Source organism: Aphelocoma coerulescens, chromosome 1A (genome assembly GCF_041296385.1).
Source record: "Aphelocoma coerulescens isolate FSJ_1873_10779 chromosome 1A, UR_Acoe_1.0, whole genome shotgun sequence".
NCBI classification, from domain to species: Eukaryota; Metazoa; Chordata; class Aves; order Passeriformes; family Corvidae; genus Aphelocoma; species Aphelocoma coerulescens.
The window spans coordinates 8,274,429-8,290,282 of record NC_091014.1 but is presented as its reverse complement, the minus strand read 5'-3'; the positions used below and the strand labels follow the sequence as shown (position 1 = coordinate 8,290,282).

Here is a 15,854-nt window from a genome sequence, read left to right as displayed (position 1 = left end):
AGGCTGACTAGGAATTTATGGGCATTTGGATAAAGGACTGAACCACTCACTGCTTCTTGAACATGGAATGATAAATTCAGAGAAGGCAAATGAGTGGGATATGGATAAAAGCAATAATCAAGAAACCATTTTCAAAGCCAGTGCTCAGAGAAACAATATATTCGCTCCATTGCAGGAGTAGACCTGCCAGTCTGTCAAGCAACTGGAGCTGGGATTCATAATCCTGGCACATTCATACCTGACAGCAGAAAGCATATTTGCTGCTTTCTTCCCGTGAAGAAGGCAGGATAGTCTAATACAAAACAGAAATGGCTAAATAACATTGCCTGCACGGTCTGTTATCAAAATGCAATAGCAATCTATCACACTGAGGTAGCAGCATGAAGGTGCCTCCAAGAGGTAATTTTTGGCTTCCTTTCCCAGCTCTACTAAAGATAAGGACACTTTGCACTTTTTTCCAAACTTCAAGAAATATTAACCAACACCAGCTAAGACTTCTCACTCCTGTGAGTTGCCATGAGCTGTGTTTTTCTGATGAAAAACAGAGCTTGTCAGACAGGTACAGGGGCAGTTACAGAGGAGACTGAAAATTTTCAGTCATCTGCCTTTCTGAGTCACCCCCCTATTACATTTTTTTCTGTCCCAAATGGCAGGGACAGTGATACAGGTGTCAGTGGAACCTTCCAAAGCATCTCAGTAACGTCGAGCATCTACACCCCACGGCAAATCCTGGTGCTGGGAACCCTCCAGCTCACTGGACACCAACACAGTGCATCCAGATGGGCAGAGCAGGGTTGCCCTTCCCATTCTGGTCACTACTGACCAGACTCTTTCAGCAATTTGAGTACACCATGGTGCAAGCCCAGTCAGGCTGTTCCCATGTCAGAGCTAATGATCCCCAGCCCCTCCATTTCGCAGTGCAGACACCTAATTCCTACTGAAACTCACCTGAACTTCTCCTGCCTTTCTTTTCATCTTACTTACTAAATTACTAGGACACAAACTGACCTGAAGGTTTCCACATACTACTGCCTTGGAAGAAGTCTTTTTAAATGTCAAGTCCTTCAAAGACAACTCCAGTCAGACACCCCCAAATGGAATCATCTACCACCAATACCTGTCTTGCAAAAGGCTGGACTAACTGGGGCAGTCATGACCCCTAATGGAAAAATCCCACTGCATGGCAGACAGGATCAGTTCAGACTGAGTTTTGAAGATGAAATAAATGCCACAAGACAGTATAAGTGACAGAAAGAGAAGCACATTTTTTTATCTTGTTCAGCAATAACAAGCTATGGGCATACAGGGAACTTAAAAGGCGGGGAAGCTGCTGCTAATGATCTTTATCTGGGTTGAAGTCTTACTATATAAGATTGGATTCACCATATAAAAGGCCTTACAAAAAATTCAAAGAAGATGTTGTTGTCAATATACTGGTATTCAAAGAAGACAGAGCCGGATTTCTTCAGGTGCACAGCGTAGATGAGAGAAACTGTACAGTCATCCCTGTTTGACTCTATGTAATTCCCTCGAGGCGTCCATGAAGAGCTGATGAACATAAACAAAACAAGCCTCAACTGAGATCACAGATACTGAGGAGACTTTTTGTGCACTACTATACAAAAATATGCTACATAATAAAGACCCCAGAATCCCACAACAGCTAACTGCAGTGAATTTTTAAATTTATTACAGGATTTCCATTTATTTTTCAGATACAGTAGATATAACAATTTTATTTTATATCTATTTTTATATGGTAGATGAGTAATATAAAATATAATACTTTTCATTAAAACTGTGCATGGGAAAGGACAGGGTACAAAAAATTTAGTACTCAGCCTATATAAGAAAGGTTTATTATCCACAGGTTCAATATACCTTCAATTACACTCAGAAACAGCCTTCTGCAAGCACCACAGGTCTAAATGGGCTGTAAAAGCACCTTTTAGCCACATTTACTGTACCATGACTCTGGAGCTTTCCAGCTACAAATAAGAGCAGCTCCAGGAGGGTCTTAAACTCACTGGCTGCTGATGAGCCCAAGAAGACCATGTTGACAGCAAACAGATGGGATTACAGATTTTACCTCCCAGCCACTCTTGTTTGCCCTTAGCAGGTCTGGTTACCCTCTGCAGAGCTCAGATGAGTCATTAGGCAGCTCTGTGCTGCTGAACTGTCTCAGGTTTACCTGCAGCTGCCAAACCCAGGTGCAAACAGAACTTCTTACTTGTTGCAACTGTCGGCTTTGCTCTCCGATGAGCCAACGGCCGTGTCCATGAAAGTCGCCACGTTGGAGAATCCTGCTGGCAGCTCATCCCACTCGTCAAACTTGATCCCGCTGCCCAGCGAGTAGGTCCCCTCTGCACATTTGCTGCACACCTGGTTCTTCATCTCCAGGTACTCACCAGAGGCACAGGAGAAAGCTGGGGAGACAATCATTTACAACACAGGAATGGATTCATCAACCCCTATTAACTTCGATTCATTTTTTTGCCACTTAATTAATTAAGACTGAACTGCCACTAAAGGGAACTAAACAGAATGTCCCAGTCCCAGGAACACAACAGCTGAACTACCAACATCAGCTGCAAAATTGAGATGTTCACCTGGTTTTCCACTAATGTGGCAGCACTGAAATCACATCCCAATGTCAGCTCCTGATTCGCAGCTCGTCTCCATCAGCAAAAGACTTTTAGAAGACTTTAGAAACAAAATCTCTATTGACAGACTGTGTCCAAAAGCAATTTGTGAAAATGAGGATTTATAAGAGTTCTCCTCACCCTTGCTCACCCAACTGTTGCACCTTGAACTCAATTAAAACCACCAGTACTTGAGAGCCAGAACAGACTTTTCTCACTCACCTAAGCTAAGAAGAGTGTACAGTAGCAGGCTGACAGAAATATAACACAACAAACCTTGGCTGAGAGTAGTAGACCTAATCCAAAAGTCTCTCTGTGTTTCTCCTCACATGAACTACCTACAAAGCCTCAAACATCTTGCCTGATAGACCATGTGGTCTTGGAAAAGGTCACCCACAGATCTGTGACTAGGACATGAGGATCTTTGATTAGGTTGACATTAACATGCTGAGAAAATAACCACTGGTTGTCAGCACAGCAAAGACAGTATTCAAAATCAGTGTAATTAAGGGAAGTATAATTAGGAGGTATATTCACAAAGTGGGTTTTTTTACTGATGTCTCTAAGATTATTTCCTCCAAATAGCTGTATGCTCCTTGTCCCCCTTATCACATCCCTGCCTGCTAAGGGAAGATTATTCCCATTATAAAACAGAAACCTGGACAGCAGCTGAAGTCCTGTATGCCCACAGAGCCCCATGCCTGTGTCAGGAATCATATCTCCTGCCAGGATACTCATTCCAATGGCAGGCCATCCTACTTTCCCTCAGTCCCATGCTGCATCATGTCCTCTTTGAGACTGAACATCCTGAATGGAAAACAAATGAGCACTTTCTGCAGCACACAGTACTTCCTACAATGTTTGCAGATTTTTTAACTTAACTATGCCAGTCAAGCCAAAGCAGGATCCAGAGCAATGCACACAACGCACATCCCAAGAAATGACGGGATTTTCTTCTGTTTCACACATGCCATGTTGCACAGTGACAGATATTTCATACACTCCCTTTGACAGACATAAACTCATTAGCCTGAGAAACTGCAGGATGAGACCATACTGGCAGCCAAGTGGTGAAACTGGCCCAAAACAATGATGCCGGCTCAAGTCCCAGAAAATGTGGTTCCACAGATGTGCCAATGTTTATCCAAACTGCAGAAAAACTTGTATGACTGTAAGTACTTCGATAAATTCATGGCTGTGTAACACCAATCTCCATCTGAATCCAACTAACAGCTCAGGCTTCCATTTCTCTGCCAGTACTAGCAGGATTTGTTTATATAATTGTCCTTGATGTCCACTGGAAACCAGATAAAAGGTACATTTGATGGAATGATCTGCCAAAGGGTCATTTTTCCTTCTTGGTCATATCAGCATAGTCTGAATTTGAACCAGAGGCCTTCAAGCCAACAGATTTCTAACCTTGTTGCTCACTGGTGATGGACCAAGAAGGAAAGTGGGCAGGATCCACACAGAGATGGGTGTTGGGCTGGGAATAAACAAGGAAATCCTCCCACAATGGATTTCAGTGAAAGACTGACAGATGGACAAAAAATCCACCCTCAGTGAGGGCAAGTGGTTCACTGTAGGCAGTGGAACACGAGGCACAGCTCACATCCCACCTGACTGACTCTGTGACCTCAGCTCAAGCCATAGGATGGACCTGCCCCTGGGGTGTGAAAGAGCTTTCTTCAGAGACTTGGACAAAAGCAGTGAACATGTCCGTGTGTGTCTGAACTGCGACCACACTCTGTACAGCTTTTCACCTTAAATACATAAAGATGTCTTGACTCGCTGCTTTAGCATTATTAATCAATCTTGCTTTATTTTAACCTTTTGAAGGGTGCAGAGAGAAGCTATCAGAAAGGGAAGTAGAAAAGTGAGTTCTCTCACAACATCTTTGAATTCTTTAACAGTTTCAACTTTTTTTTTAAAAGAAAGCTAAATAGCAAGAAATTGAGAGTGCTGCTTAACCATTCCAGAGTAACGAATTTCAACTAAGGAGTCAAGAACCGTGAGCAATTCCCTGCCATAATGAAGATGCTGAGGGCAGCAGAGCCTCCTCTTCCATCGCAGTGAGGATGAGCAGAGATTATTACTTTAACTGAACTAATACATTTTAACCTCTCGCAGACTGATAATTTGAGAGAAATAAAAGGGTAAAAGAGATCAGACCAGCTGCCACACAGGAGACATCATCCATCTCTCACCTTCCAGGAAACAGATGAGCCTTTATCTTATTTGAGTGGGGAATTATCTTCTTTCCTTCTTCTAAGAACTGTATTTCAAAGGCAGCAGCACTCCTCATCAAAACACATCCCCCTGCAAGCAAACTGGCTCTGAGCATTCCAGCTGCTTGCCAGGTTCAATTTGCAGCTGACTGTGGCTAATGGCAACATGAACCACTTTCAACATTGGAACAGATGCAACATTTGGTCTCGTTCCAGCTGGAGGGGTGTGGGCAGCAAATACAGTGTGTGGTGAGCACGAAGATGGTCTCCTCTCCTAGTGTCCCACAACTTGGTCTTCCACCAAGGGGGAGACCAAAAGCCAGGGCAAACCCTCTTTAATCTGTTGCATCAGTTCAGGAGCTTGTTCCAGCTGGAGACAGGGAGGTCAGAGTCACTTGTGGAAGAGCAGGGCACAGACATGATCCAGGGCATCCCAGGAGCTTCTTCCTCGTGGCTGTTCCATACCACTAAGATGTAGGTGAGCACAGATGCAGCACTTAGCAGCAGCCACAGAAACAGCCGACATGATTGCAGCATCGCTGTGTTTGTGAGGGTGACACACACAAGATGCTGCCAACAAGAAGGGCTGCATCACAACATAGGAAGTTAAGGTGTGATACAAAATCCTGTATTTTAGGCATGTGCTCTGATTCGTCCTCCACTAGACCCTCCCTCTTGCTTCAGAATCCAGAGGAAAAATTAGTCTCCCAATGAGAGGGATACTTTGTGAACACCCCTGACCCCAGAGTCCATTTGTTTAGGCATTTAATACTTAATTTTCAGAGAAACCATCTCTACTGAATAACTGGACATCACTATTTCCTCTCCCTCTCTGACTCCCCACTTTATTATTACACCTTTCAAGTATCAGTTTGGGTGCTACACACCAACTTACACAAAGCAACACACATTGCAAAGACCGAATGTGATCTTTCTTTCTGTGAAGAAAACTGTGAAATGCATTAAAAGATTTCATGACTTGCCCCATCATGGACATTTTTAAAATTGGAAGAACATCCAGAGGCAGTTAGGAACAGCATGACACACTGTGGTGCTGGATACACTGCTGCCTTTGGAGCTGATGCAATTATTGGTGATTCACAGTTGTCGCTTTCTTAAACTACAGAAGTAAAAAAAAAAAGATGCTGTGGTTTGTACAGGTGCCTAGTCTTTCTGACAAAAAGATGCTGTAAAGTACTGTTTAACCAGACACTGCCACAGGCAGCCCCACACATTCAAACACACATGCAATAAAGCTGACACTGTATGCACTTAATAAAAAATTGACATGAGATACAGTACTAATAGCCACCACTGTGTAAGTCCTGTCAAATAGACCTCATTTCATTCTTTAAAAGGATTACAAGTCACTTGATGAAGGTGACGGAGTGGATGTAATAGACTTAGGGTTTCTAATACAGTTAGCTTAGTTTTGCGTGTCACTCTGATGAAGAAAGGTAGTGCTGCACAACACCAGCAGGGCACATCTTAACGGGATTAAGAACTGCCTGAGTAACAGATCTCAGATGGGGCTGTCGATAGGAAACCATCCTTGAGCAGGGAGGAAGGGGGCAGTTTTGCCTGCCCAGGACTGAGTCTGATGGCTGCCCACATTTTTATCAATGATCTGCAGGCAAATAGAAAAGGAATGGCATTCAGATTGGCAGGGGAGAGACTGTTACCAAGCCTGAGCCCACTCACAGTGCGCTTTAGGCAGAGTCAGAGGTAAAGACAAGCTGCTGAGGGCAAGGAGTGCCAGCCCTGCCTGCACAGGGCTGAAATGTATCCCAGAGAGCAGCAAGCCTGAGCATGGGAGCAGACCCACCATTCATCAAGAGCTTCCACTGTCAAGGCATCCAAAAAAGGCACTAGTGATATCTGGATACATTTAGAGGTGGAGGTAGAGATATGTAGGATGAAATGCATATTACAGGGAAGAAGATTGTTGTAATACTGCATATAGCTGTGATTTGGCATTTTTATGAGGTCAGTACGAAACAAAAGGACTTCAAATGGTTTTAAAATTAGGGGTAATGTCTTGCAGTGAGAGATCTGAAGTGCTTAATCTATTTAGTTTATCACAAGAAGATTGAGAGTCAACTTGATTAGTATACAAGCATCTCCCAGGGGAGAAAACACAAGATCTGCTGCACTCTTTAATCAAGCAGAGAAATGCATAAGAAGAGCCACCTTCTGGAAGCTGAACCCAAACAAACTCAAATTGGAAATAACGCACAGATTTTTAATAGGAAGAATGACTGGCTGTTGGAACAATCTGTCATGGCATGTGATGGACCCTCTGTCTCTCAGGTGTTTCATACCGTAACTGGACACCATATGAAGAAAAGCTCATGCCAAATACCCATTGTCAGCCCCACCATCAGCCTAGCCAGGTGTATTTTAATGGTCTGAGAGGTCAGACTAGCAAATCTAATTAAAACCCCTACTCTTAAACTCTGTAAGTCAAGATCAGTGGTGTCTTACCTCCCTCCCAGGACACACCATGAGGACTGGGGCATCCTGAAGCAGGAGCCCTGCCCACAGTGTAACTACTTCCAAGGAATGCTTGCAATATCTTGGCAGATCTGATTGCACTTTACAATCACTTTGCAGACATGGAAACAGCTCCCCAGAGGGCAAAACAGACCATAAACAAGCTTGTCTCATTTGCCCTTTGACTGCAAGTCTCCAGGGTCACATTCTGTCTTTTAGTACAGCTGTGGCCCTCCTGGTGATTTTGGTGGACAAGGATCAATATTATTTGGCACATTTCTCTTCTAGTAACTGACCATAACATTCTCGCATTGCTTAACTCTCTGATGCTGGGGATCAGGACAGGATTATCATGAACAAAGACTGACAAACTGAGTAGATCCTCACATGTATTTGACTACTCAGCTTCTCCTGAGGTCTTTCCTCTGCAGTGTTTTCTCATGTCAAATACCTTCCAGATACTGCCACACTGTGAGAGGGATCCGAATATTTGAGATTTCACCAGATGATTAACCAAAGCTGTCTCAGTACCCGGCATCCTCCAACACCAAACTATAATTTATTCAATTGCTTTCCTCCTTTATGAAGCTCTGCCCACTCAGTCTCACCTCTTCCCTCATCCAGCTTCCCATCCCGCACACTTGGACCCACTACTTCTAACTCCACCACTCTTCTCAGCAGACTTTTTCCTCCAGACATTTCTTACTTAACAGTACCTACAACTATCTCAGGTCTTTTGTTTATTCTGCTGCCACTGAACATATGCACATTCATGTGCATCCTTCTGTGTCCCCCTGGCTCTCAATAATTAGAATTCTAAAATAAAGACACAGGACTGGGTTTTACCAGGTTATAACAACATTAGAAGGGGATAGCAATTGAGCAAATCTACACAAACCAATGAAAATACAAAACAAAAATAATCTGAAGCACTGGCTTTCCAGCTCTCCCCTCTCCATTCCTGTGTTGTTCATCCAAAGCCCCACCACCTGGGATTCAGGTGAGATGCTGCCATCTCCTGTGGGCAGAGTCAGGGCTGAATTGTCTCAGCCTCCTATGGGCAGAGGTGAAAATTGTAGCTCAGAAAGGAAACATGAGGTTGGCAGCATCAGGTAGCTGTGTCTCTGAACAGCTGCTGTTTTCAGCAGACACATGCCACATGCCTCCATGCCTAGAGGGGCAGATGTGGCCAAGGACAAGCCCATGGAGGCTTTTCAGTGACAGCCTGGGGCATCAGGGTTCACACAACATGGAACCAAGGACCAACCAAAGTACAGAACAACGAGAAAAAAAAGAGGAAGACAAAGGATGAGAGGAAATCATTGCTTCATTATTAATGTCTCCTATAATCTCACCAGCTTCAGAATGTCTTCTGTGAATAATTTATACAAGGCTTCTCCAATAGACTGTGAATAATTGATGTTCGTTTTCTTCAGTCATCATTTCCCAATGTGTTACCAGGAACCAGACTGAATCTTAATTAAAAAAAAAAAAGGCTGTCTAGGCTGTTTAGGCTTGAACCATACTGAAGCCTGACATAAGTTGGTGAAGCATACCTTCTGTGGAAGAGACCTTTCCTTTTCTTAGGAATAAGTAATTTTTCCTTTTATCCAAAAAATAATGAAATAGAGCAAAGCTTTTTTCAGTTCACCTCTTTTCCCCAGCTGGCCTGGAACATGGGACACTTCAATTATCATTTTATTGCATCATTTGGATACTGAAAGGGGTGGGTTTGGAATGGAAATAATCAATTCACGGCAGTGCAGTGTAGGGTGCAGGAAGGCAGTGATCACCAAGAGGTTAGGAAGCACATTTGCCACCAGGGCTTCAACAGCCATCCCAGTGGAGATGGCAGGAAACAGACCTGGAGGTGAGTGAGCAGCTCTCCAGCCCCCACTGACTCCATCAGGAATATTCTGATTGCTCATCACCCAAAGTGGTTCTAGTGCCATTTGATGTTCTCTGCACGCACACACAGTCCTTGCCTCTCATCTCTCTACCAAGCCATAACAAATCCCAAGGTCTTGCCAGCTGCTCCCCTAACGAGAGAGAAATTAATGACACAGAGGAGTTTCTTTTCAACTTATTTAATTATATTGTATACACGAACAAGGTGAAGAATTCATCAGAAGACAATAAGGCCAGCCTTTCCCTTCATAGTCTCACATCAACATGCAGTTCCCAGTAACTCTTCTCCAGGAATTTAATTCTAAGGGTTCAGTGCAAACTCTTCAGCTTTCTAATTATTTACCTATTTTGTTTTGAATCTGTGCTTCAAAAATCCAACAATGTGACTTGTTCTGCAAAAACAGTGTCTTGCTCATGCGCAGAGTAAAAATTCTGGAAAAAATACTTGTAAAACTGGGGTATCTCTCAGGGCATCAATCCACATGGAAATGCCATGGGAAAGTGTAGCCTCAAGCCTCAGTCCAGGTGAGAAACCTAATACTATCAGTAAGACTCACCGACCTGACTGGAGTTAGGAACACGAATTAGCAAGGATGCTCTAAGAGGAAGAGGAATAAACATCTGCTGGAGTACTTTGCTAAATCACAGCCTTTTAGTAGCAGCTCTCAAACTGTGCTGTGCACACCCCTGCTGGCTGAACAGCTTTGCTGCATGGCAGCCCTGCATTACTGTGTGTGTGCACACAAAACCTGCAGATGCCCACTGACTTCAGGGGAGTTAGGAGCAGGCCCAGTTCTTACCTGCTTGGGATATCCAACTTTTCCAAAGACTGAGAGAACATCAGACTCAAAACCTTCTATTTAAGTTTCCTGTTATGAAAGAAAAATGCTAAAACTCCTGCTGAACATGTAAATTGCCTTAAAGCGTTATAAAACATACAGCCTTAAAAAGGTCATTTGCCCTAATTGAGTCTGCAATTAGCAGGAAGATCCATATCTCCTCCTGTGGTATCCTGGGAGCAGATTACACAAGTTAGAATACACACAAAAACCACAGCTCAGTTGCAATAAATCAGGTCAAATTTTGCTCTCAGACTCCAGTAAAGCACATCATAATTGAGGACAGTCTATTTTCTGAAGCTGGTGAAGCTTTTCACATTTGTCATTTGGTACAGGCTCACAAAACTCACTTCAGAACTAAACCACATTTCTGATTTCAAAGAAGTTGTTCCCACCTTAGCAGCACCAGGTAAAGGTGCACGTTGCTAAGCAGGGCCACAGAATCATTGGAAAAGATCTCTAAAAGCATCAAGTCCAGCCATTAACCCAACACTGCCAACTCCACCACTAAACCATGTCCCCAAGTGCCACATCTACACAGGTTTTGAACACTCACAGGGATGGTGATTCCACCACCTCCCTGGGCAGCCTGTTCCAATAATTTGATCAAGTTCCTCTATATTATCAGTATTTTTTTTGTCTCTTTTCTTAAGAAACCTTCCTGATGATAATTATAACTGGCATTTGGATGCTGACTATAACAATGACCCTACCAGCACTTTTCTGTCTTGAACACAGCAAATGCAGCTCCTTTAAAAATGCTCTATTATTCTCACTATAGTTTATTATGCACACAGCACTACTAAAATATGCATATATTTATGAGATAAGGTGCAACCTATTCTTTCCTAGGACAGTAAAAAATAACCAATATTCTGTTAATATTAGAAATAAGGAATAAGAGAGTTAATATTTTTAAATAATATGAGGTCAAAATGTGACCCCTATTTTCCTTTTTAGGAAAAAAAATCTGCTGAGATGAGAATATCAGTGCACCTGGACACACCAAGAGCACACTATTTGGGTTATACTTGCTGAGAGAGGGAAGGAGGGAGAGAGGAAGGAAGGAAGGCAGGAAGGAAGGCAAGCAGGAAGGAAGGCAGGAAGGCAGGAAGGCAGGAAGGCAGGAAGGCAGGAAGGAAGGAAGGAAGGAAGGAAGGAAGGAAGGAAGGAAGGAAGGAAGGAAGGAAGGCTGGCTCCAAATTCAGACTCTTGAGTGTAAAACATGCAGCATATGGTCAGGCTGGCAGAAGAGCCTGATGGTGGCCACAGAAACAGACTGCAGTGCAGTGCCAGCATGAGCATGATGCCAAGTGCTGCTCTCACTGTCAAATCCCAAAAAGTCCCCATTAGACACTGCCTACAGCCCCACACCAAAACAAAGGGCTCCCAGAGATACCAGCCATAACGGGGTGCAGGCAAGGGCTTAGCCCTAAAGCAAACTGCTCCCTTGGACTGCCATCAATATTTTCTATTTAAAACCCCAAGCAACTGCCCTGATGGCAGTGATCCTTATCAGCTAAATTCCCTTCCTGCTATCAGACTCATGAAGGGATCAGAGGGAGATCTGTGGTAATTAAAAATGAAGGAGATCAAATTAGTAAAGCACATTCCAAACTGTCAGGAGTGATTCAGAGGTCTGGATTCTGCTGAGGGAAGCTCTCTGTCTGCCACCTCCACCTCCATGTATGTACCCTACCTCCAAAACAGTATTGGGAAAATGCCTGGAGGGGACATCTTAAATGGGAAGCAGAGGAGAGACAGAGTAGGTCTAGGAGTAATAAATATTGCCTTTTTCCTAGCCAAGATCTTTCTAGACTTTGAATGCATCTCTTCACAGGAACCCTTGCAACCATAATGTGACAGCATTAAAAATGTGACTCAGCTCTGAGCAAACAGAAACCTGAGAGGTGTCCAAGCAGTCTGGTTTGGCCATGCCATGGCCTGTCCAGAGGTAGCCCAGCCCCACAGGCTGACCACTGAAGTACCACACCATGCTGAATGGGAAAACACAGGCTGCAGGGTCTGAAAGTGGTGATGACTACAGCCCCATATGGCAAGGAGAACAGAAAAAATAGAGAGGAGTGAAATACAGAACAGGACACATCGTCCCAGTGCCTTCCAACTGCAGAGCTGCTACTGCAGCTTCCCTCACATATCTGGGTCACTGCACAACAGGACCTCCTACAGCACCACAAAAACCTCTCCTGTGAGCCTCCTTCCTCCTTCCCACCTACCACCTACATGGGAGAGATGTGGAGGGCAGGAGGGTAACAGGAGGGGAGGGTGGATCATTGGGCTGCTTGTGCTCATGGCAAGAAGGTGGTGAAAAAACCCTTCTAATAACCAGGTCATAAAGTAGTCAAAATATGACAGCCCTTTCTACTATGAACCCCACGACTATTTCTCAAAGGACACTCTCCTCTCTGCAGGTAAACTTTGCTGATTAAGTTTCTGAAGACTCAAAAACAGGATAGAATCCTGGCAGGTTTCGGAGCCTACAGCAGTTCCAGGGAATGTTGGGGCTGTGCTCAGCAGCTGTGATTTGCAGGTCCCTGTGTGCTTCAAAATGCAGCAGAGCACAGAGATATCCAACCTAATTTTAAATGGGTTCATTCAAATGAAAAGCAGTAAAATGCAGCATCCTGAAAACGAGCACATCTCAAGATACCGACTGAGCTCTGGTGCAATAGTTCAATTGCTCCAGACATGGGAAGCACCTGAGCTAACACATTTTTAGCAATCTCAAGTGTCTTTCCATTCCACTGGAGGCCACAGACTAGACGTATTTACAGAGCAGGAGACATTTAACATATTGTTATACCATCTTTCAAATTCCTAGTTCAGGCACAATTTAAAGAGAATGACTGCTGAGCATTTGGAAGAAGGAGAGGTTGTTACAGTATTTTCAGGATTCAAAATTAATGACAGCCTGCATGTCACTTCTGTTTTCAGGGAGCAGGAAAGATCAGTGGCAGATATTCTCAAGCAGCAGCATTTCTGAGTAGATGAAAACAGCTGCAAACTTTGCAAAGTCAGCAGTGATGGCAAACGTGTTCCAAAAAACCCCACTTTCTCATACAGATTCCCCCATATCCATTGTGTCCACTGAGGGCTCTACTACCTCAAGGAGACAATAAAAAAGCCCTAAGAGCTCATGCTGCTTTACAACTGCAACTGCTATACAAGTGCAACTCTCTCTTAAGAGCAGAGACATGGCTGGCCACAGATGCTGAACAAAACTTCTGAAGATAACCGACCTCTCAAGCTGGAACTCATCCTACCCAGACTAATTTTTCTGTAGGCCCTGATTCTGCAGGTTGAAGGACCAAAGAAAGACCCAAGGAGACTCCAGGATTCTACCAAATGCCAAAATGCCAGTGTCATATGTCCTGGCACAGGGTAAGTCCTCTGAGATGTAAGAGAATCTGAATAAATTTCAGAATGTCCAAAAAGACTCACCTCAGAGGATATGGCACAGTTCTGGCATTTCTTGATAGATCTTGGGATAAAATAGCACCAGGCCTAAGAGAGAAGGAAGGCATCTCAAGGAGCCATTAATGTGAGTTGTGTGCAACCCCTGGCCAAGCCTGAAGCACAAATCCCACTCTGCACACAATCCACCAAGAACATGAGTTGTAGAAGCCTCAGATACAGAACTCTTTGTTTTTCTTAGGGTGCAGAAATGCATGCTTTTAGTGTAAGATGTCTTTGGTCCAGCTGCTGTGCTGTCAGATGAGACAGAAGCCACCAGCTTAGAGAATATGACAAGACAGTAAGGAGATATTTGTCAGCATTTTCAACACAACTCATCATCAACAACAGACCCCCATGTGCAAACTCTAGAGATTTGCAGGGCAGTCCGTTTTCAAAAGCTGCCTCTCCCAGTTTATCCCACCCACTGGAGAATGGACTGTCAGCCAAACTCTACTCTGGTTAAAATATTTTACAGTAAAAACCACCACATTAGCCAAGCTGATGGGAGAAGGGCTCCCTGCACATTTCTGCAGTGACTGACTGCTGTTGACAGATTCATGTTTTCAGGCTGAAAGATTAGTTGTTCTTTAAGCAAAAGGTGAAAGACTAAGAGATGAGAAACCTAAAATTACTTTTGTCATCAGAACATAGCCAGACAGCTCCTGAAACCAGTTAATTTACTGTACACAGAAAAAAACTGCAGAACTCCAAGAGCCCAGGGAGATGAGATCTGAGGGCTTCAGTAAAAAAGCCAAATATCTGATTGCTTCTCAAACCAGATGATTTGCCATGGGATTTAACAGCAACATTACAAGAAGGAGATGAGTTTTCCAGTGTATTTAACAGAATCCTGTATTTTAGTGTACAATATCAGAGCCCATCTGCTGGGAAAAGTTTTCACCTTGTCTCGCAGGGGCCAGATATTGAGAAGCCAGAGATTCATCTATTGTTATAAACCAGCTGAATTCTCACTACAAGTGATTTAAGACCAGAAACAGGCACAAATAATAGAAAATGAAAAGGGAAGTGAACCATTTGTTGAAATCTATAGCAGAAAGTTGAGGATAGTGTAATGTTGCTGGACCTTAAACCATTTATCACAAGATTTAAGAAGAAATAATGTATGTCAGAAAAAACGAGTTATACCTATGCACTCCAGGGTACACCAAAAGTGGTTGTGCAGCAGAAGAAATAAAACTATCTGCTCCTTTATAGTGCAGGTAGCAAAAAGTGATAGGCTTGAAGTATAACAAGGGAGATTCAACAGCAGAAAAATCTTTAACAGGAGGGAAAATGAAAAGAACAAAATATATGAGCAAATATCTGGAGAGCTTCTGGGCTCTTCATCACAAGAGTGCCTGAAAACAGTCCAGCCAAGCATCAGCCATGAATGACAGTCATTTCTACTACAGCTATTTGGGCTGGAGGATAAATTATGGGATCACCTGAGATGCTTCTCAGGTCTGTATTTCTGTAACTGAAAAAGCACCTCGTAAGGATATACAGAGATTCCAGATTTAAAACCTTGGAAACTAAACCCAAATACCAGGAATGACACATTGACAAATGATGCTTGCAAGCAGTCAGAAACCTTCCAGTGATCAACACTGCTACAGAAAACATTTATGTATCTCACACTGGAACATAAAGAAATGAAAATAAACCTTTAGAGAAGGAGAGTCAGAAGTGAGTAAATCTCACCTCTTCTACAACAGAACTGCAAAAATGTTGCCATTGTTCATCCTATTTGTCAGATACAATAATTTATACCCCCTGGTATAAATTACCACTAGCATCTTTTGTGGAGAGAATTGCTAGAGCAAGGAAGTGTGATGGGAAAGAGCATTCAGACTAGGAAGCTACAAAACAGTGAGGGATGTGTTTGCAGAGCAGCAGTTCATTTATATGCCAGATGCAAAGAAGTGTTTCAACATCTAAAAAAAATGGAGAACCAAGTGATATGAAAACACTCCAAGTTGTTAAAAAAACAAATGCATAAATAAATAAAATGCAGGAGCTTCATCATAAAAATAACTCAGGCAAGTAAGACATTTACCATTCCTTATACTTTCAGCTTATGAATTAGCTAAATAATGAAAGTAATGAGAATCTGGACACTATGCAAATATAGTTTGACCACTCCTGGTCACCATTTGGGCACGTACAGCTACAAATGAACTGGAGAGCTGCAGAACTGGGGAGCAGGGCAGCTCAAGACAAGCAACCATACCTCTTCAGGGAGTGCTGTCATAGATGTGCCTTGTCTG

The 15,854-nt window shown here is 43.2% G+C and overlaps 1 protein-coding gene across 1 annotated transcript in view; it reads right to left on the bottom strand.

Annotated features, from left to right (window-relative positions):
* Positions 1-15,854, bottom strand: part of ELAPOR2 (endosome-lysosome associated apoptosis and autophagy regulator family member 2) — a 100,037-nt gene that overhangs the window by 28,864 nt on the left and 55,319 nt on the right. The window contains exons 3-4 of the mRNA XM_069035385.1: positions 2,231-2,426; positions 1,401-1,548 (exon numbers count right to left, since the gene is read on the bottom strand). Of these exons, the coding sequence (XP_068891486.1) occupies positions 1,401-1,548; positions 2,231-2,426 (344 nt within the window). The remainder of the gene's footprint in view (positions 1-1,400; positions 1,549-2,230; positions 2,427-15,854) is intronic.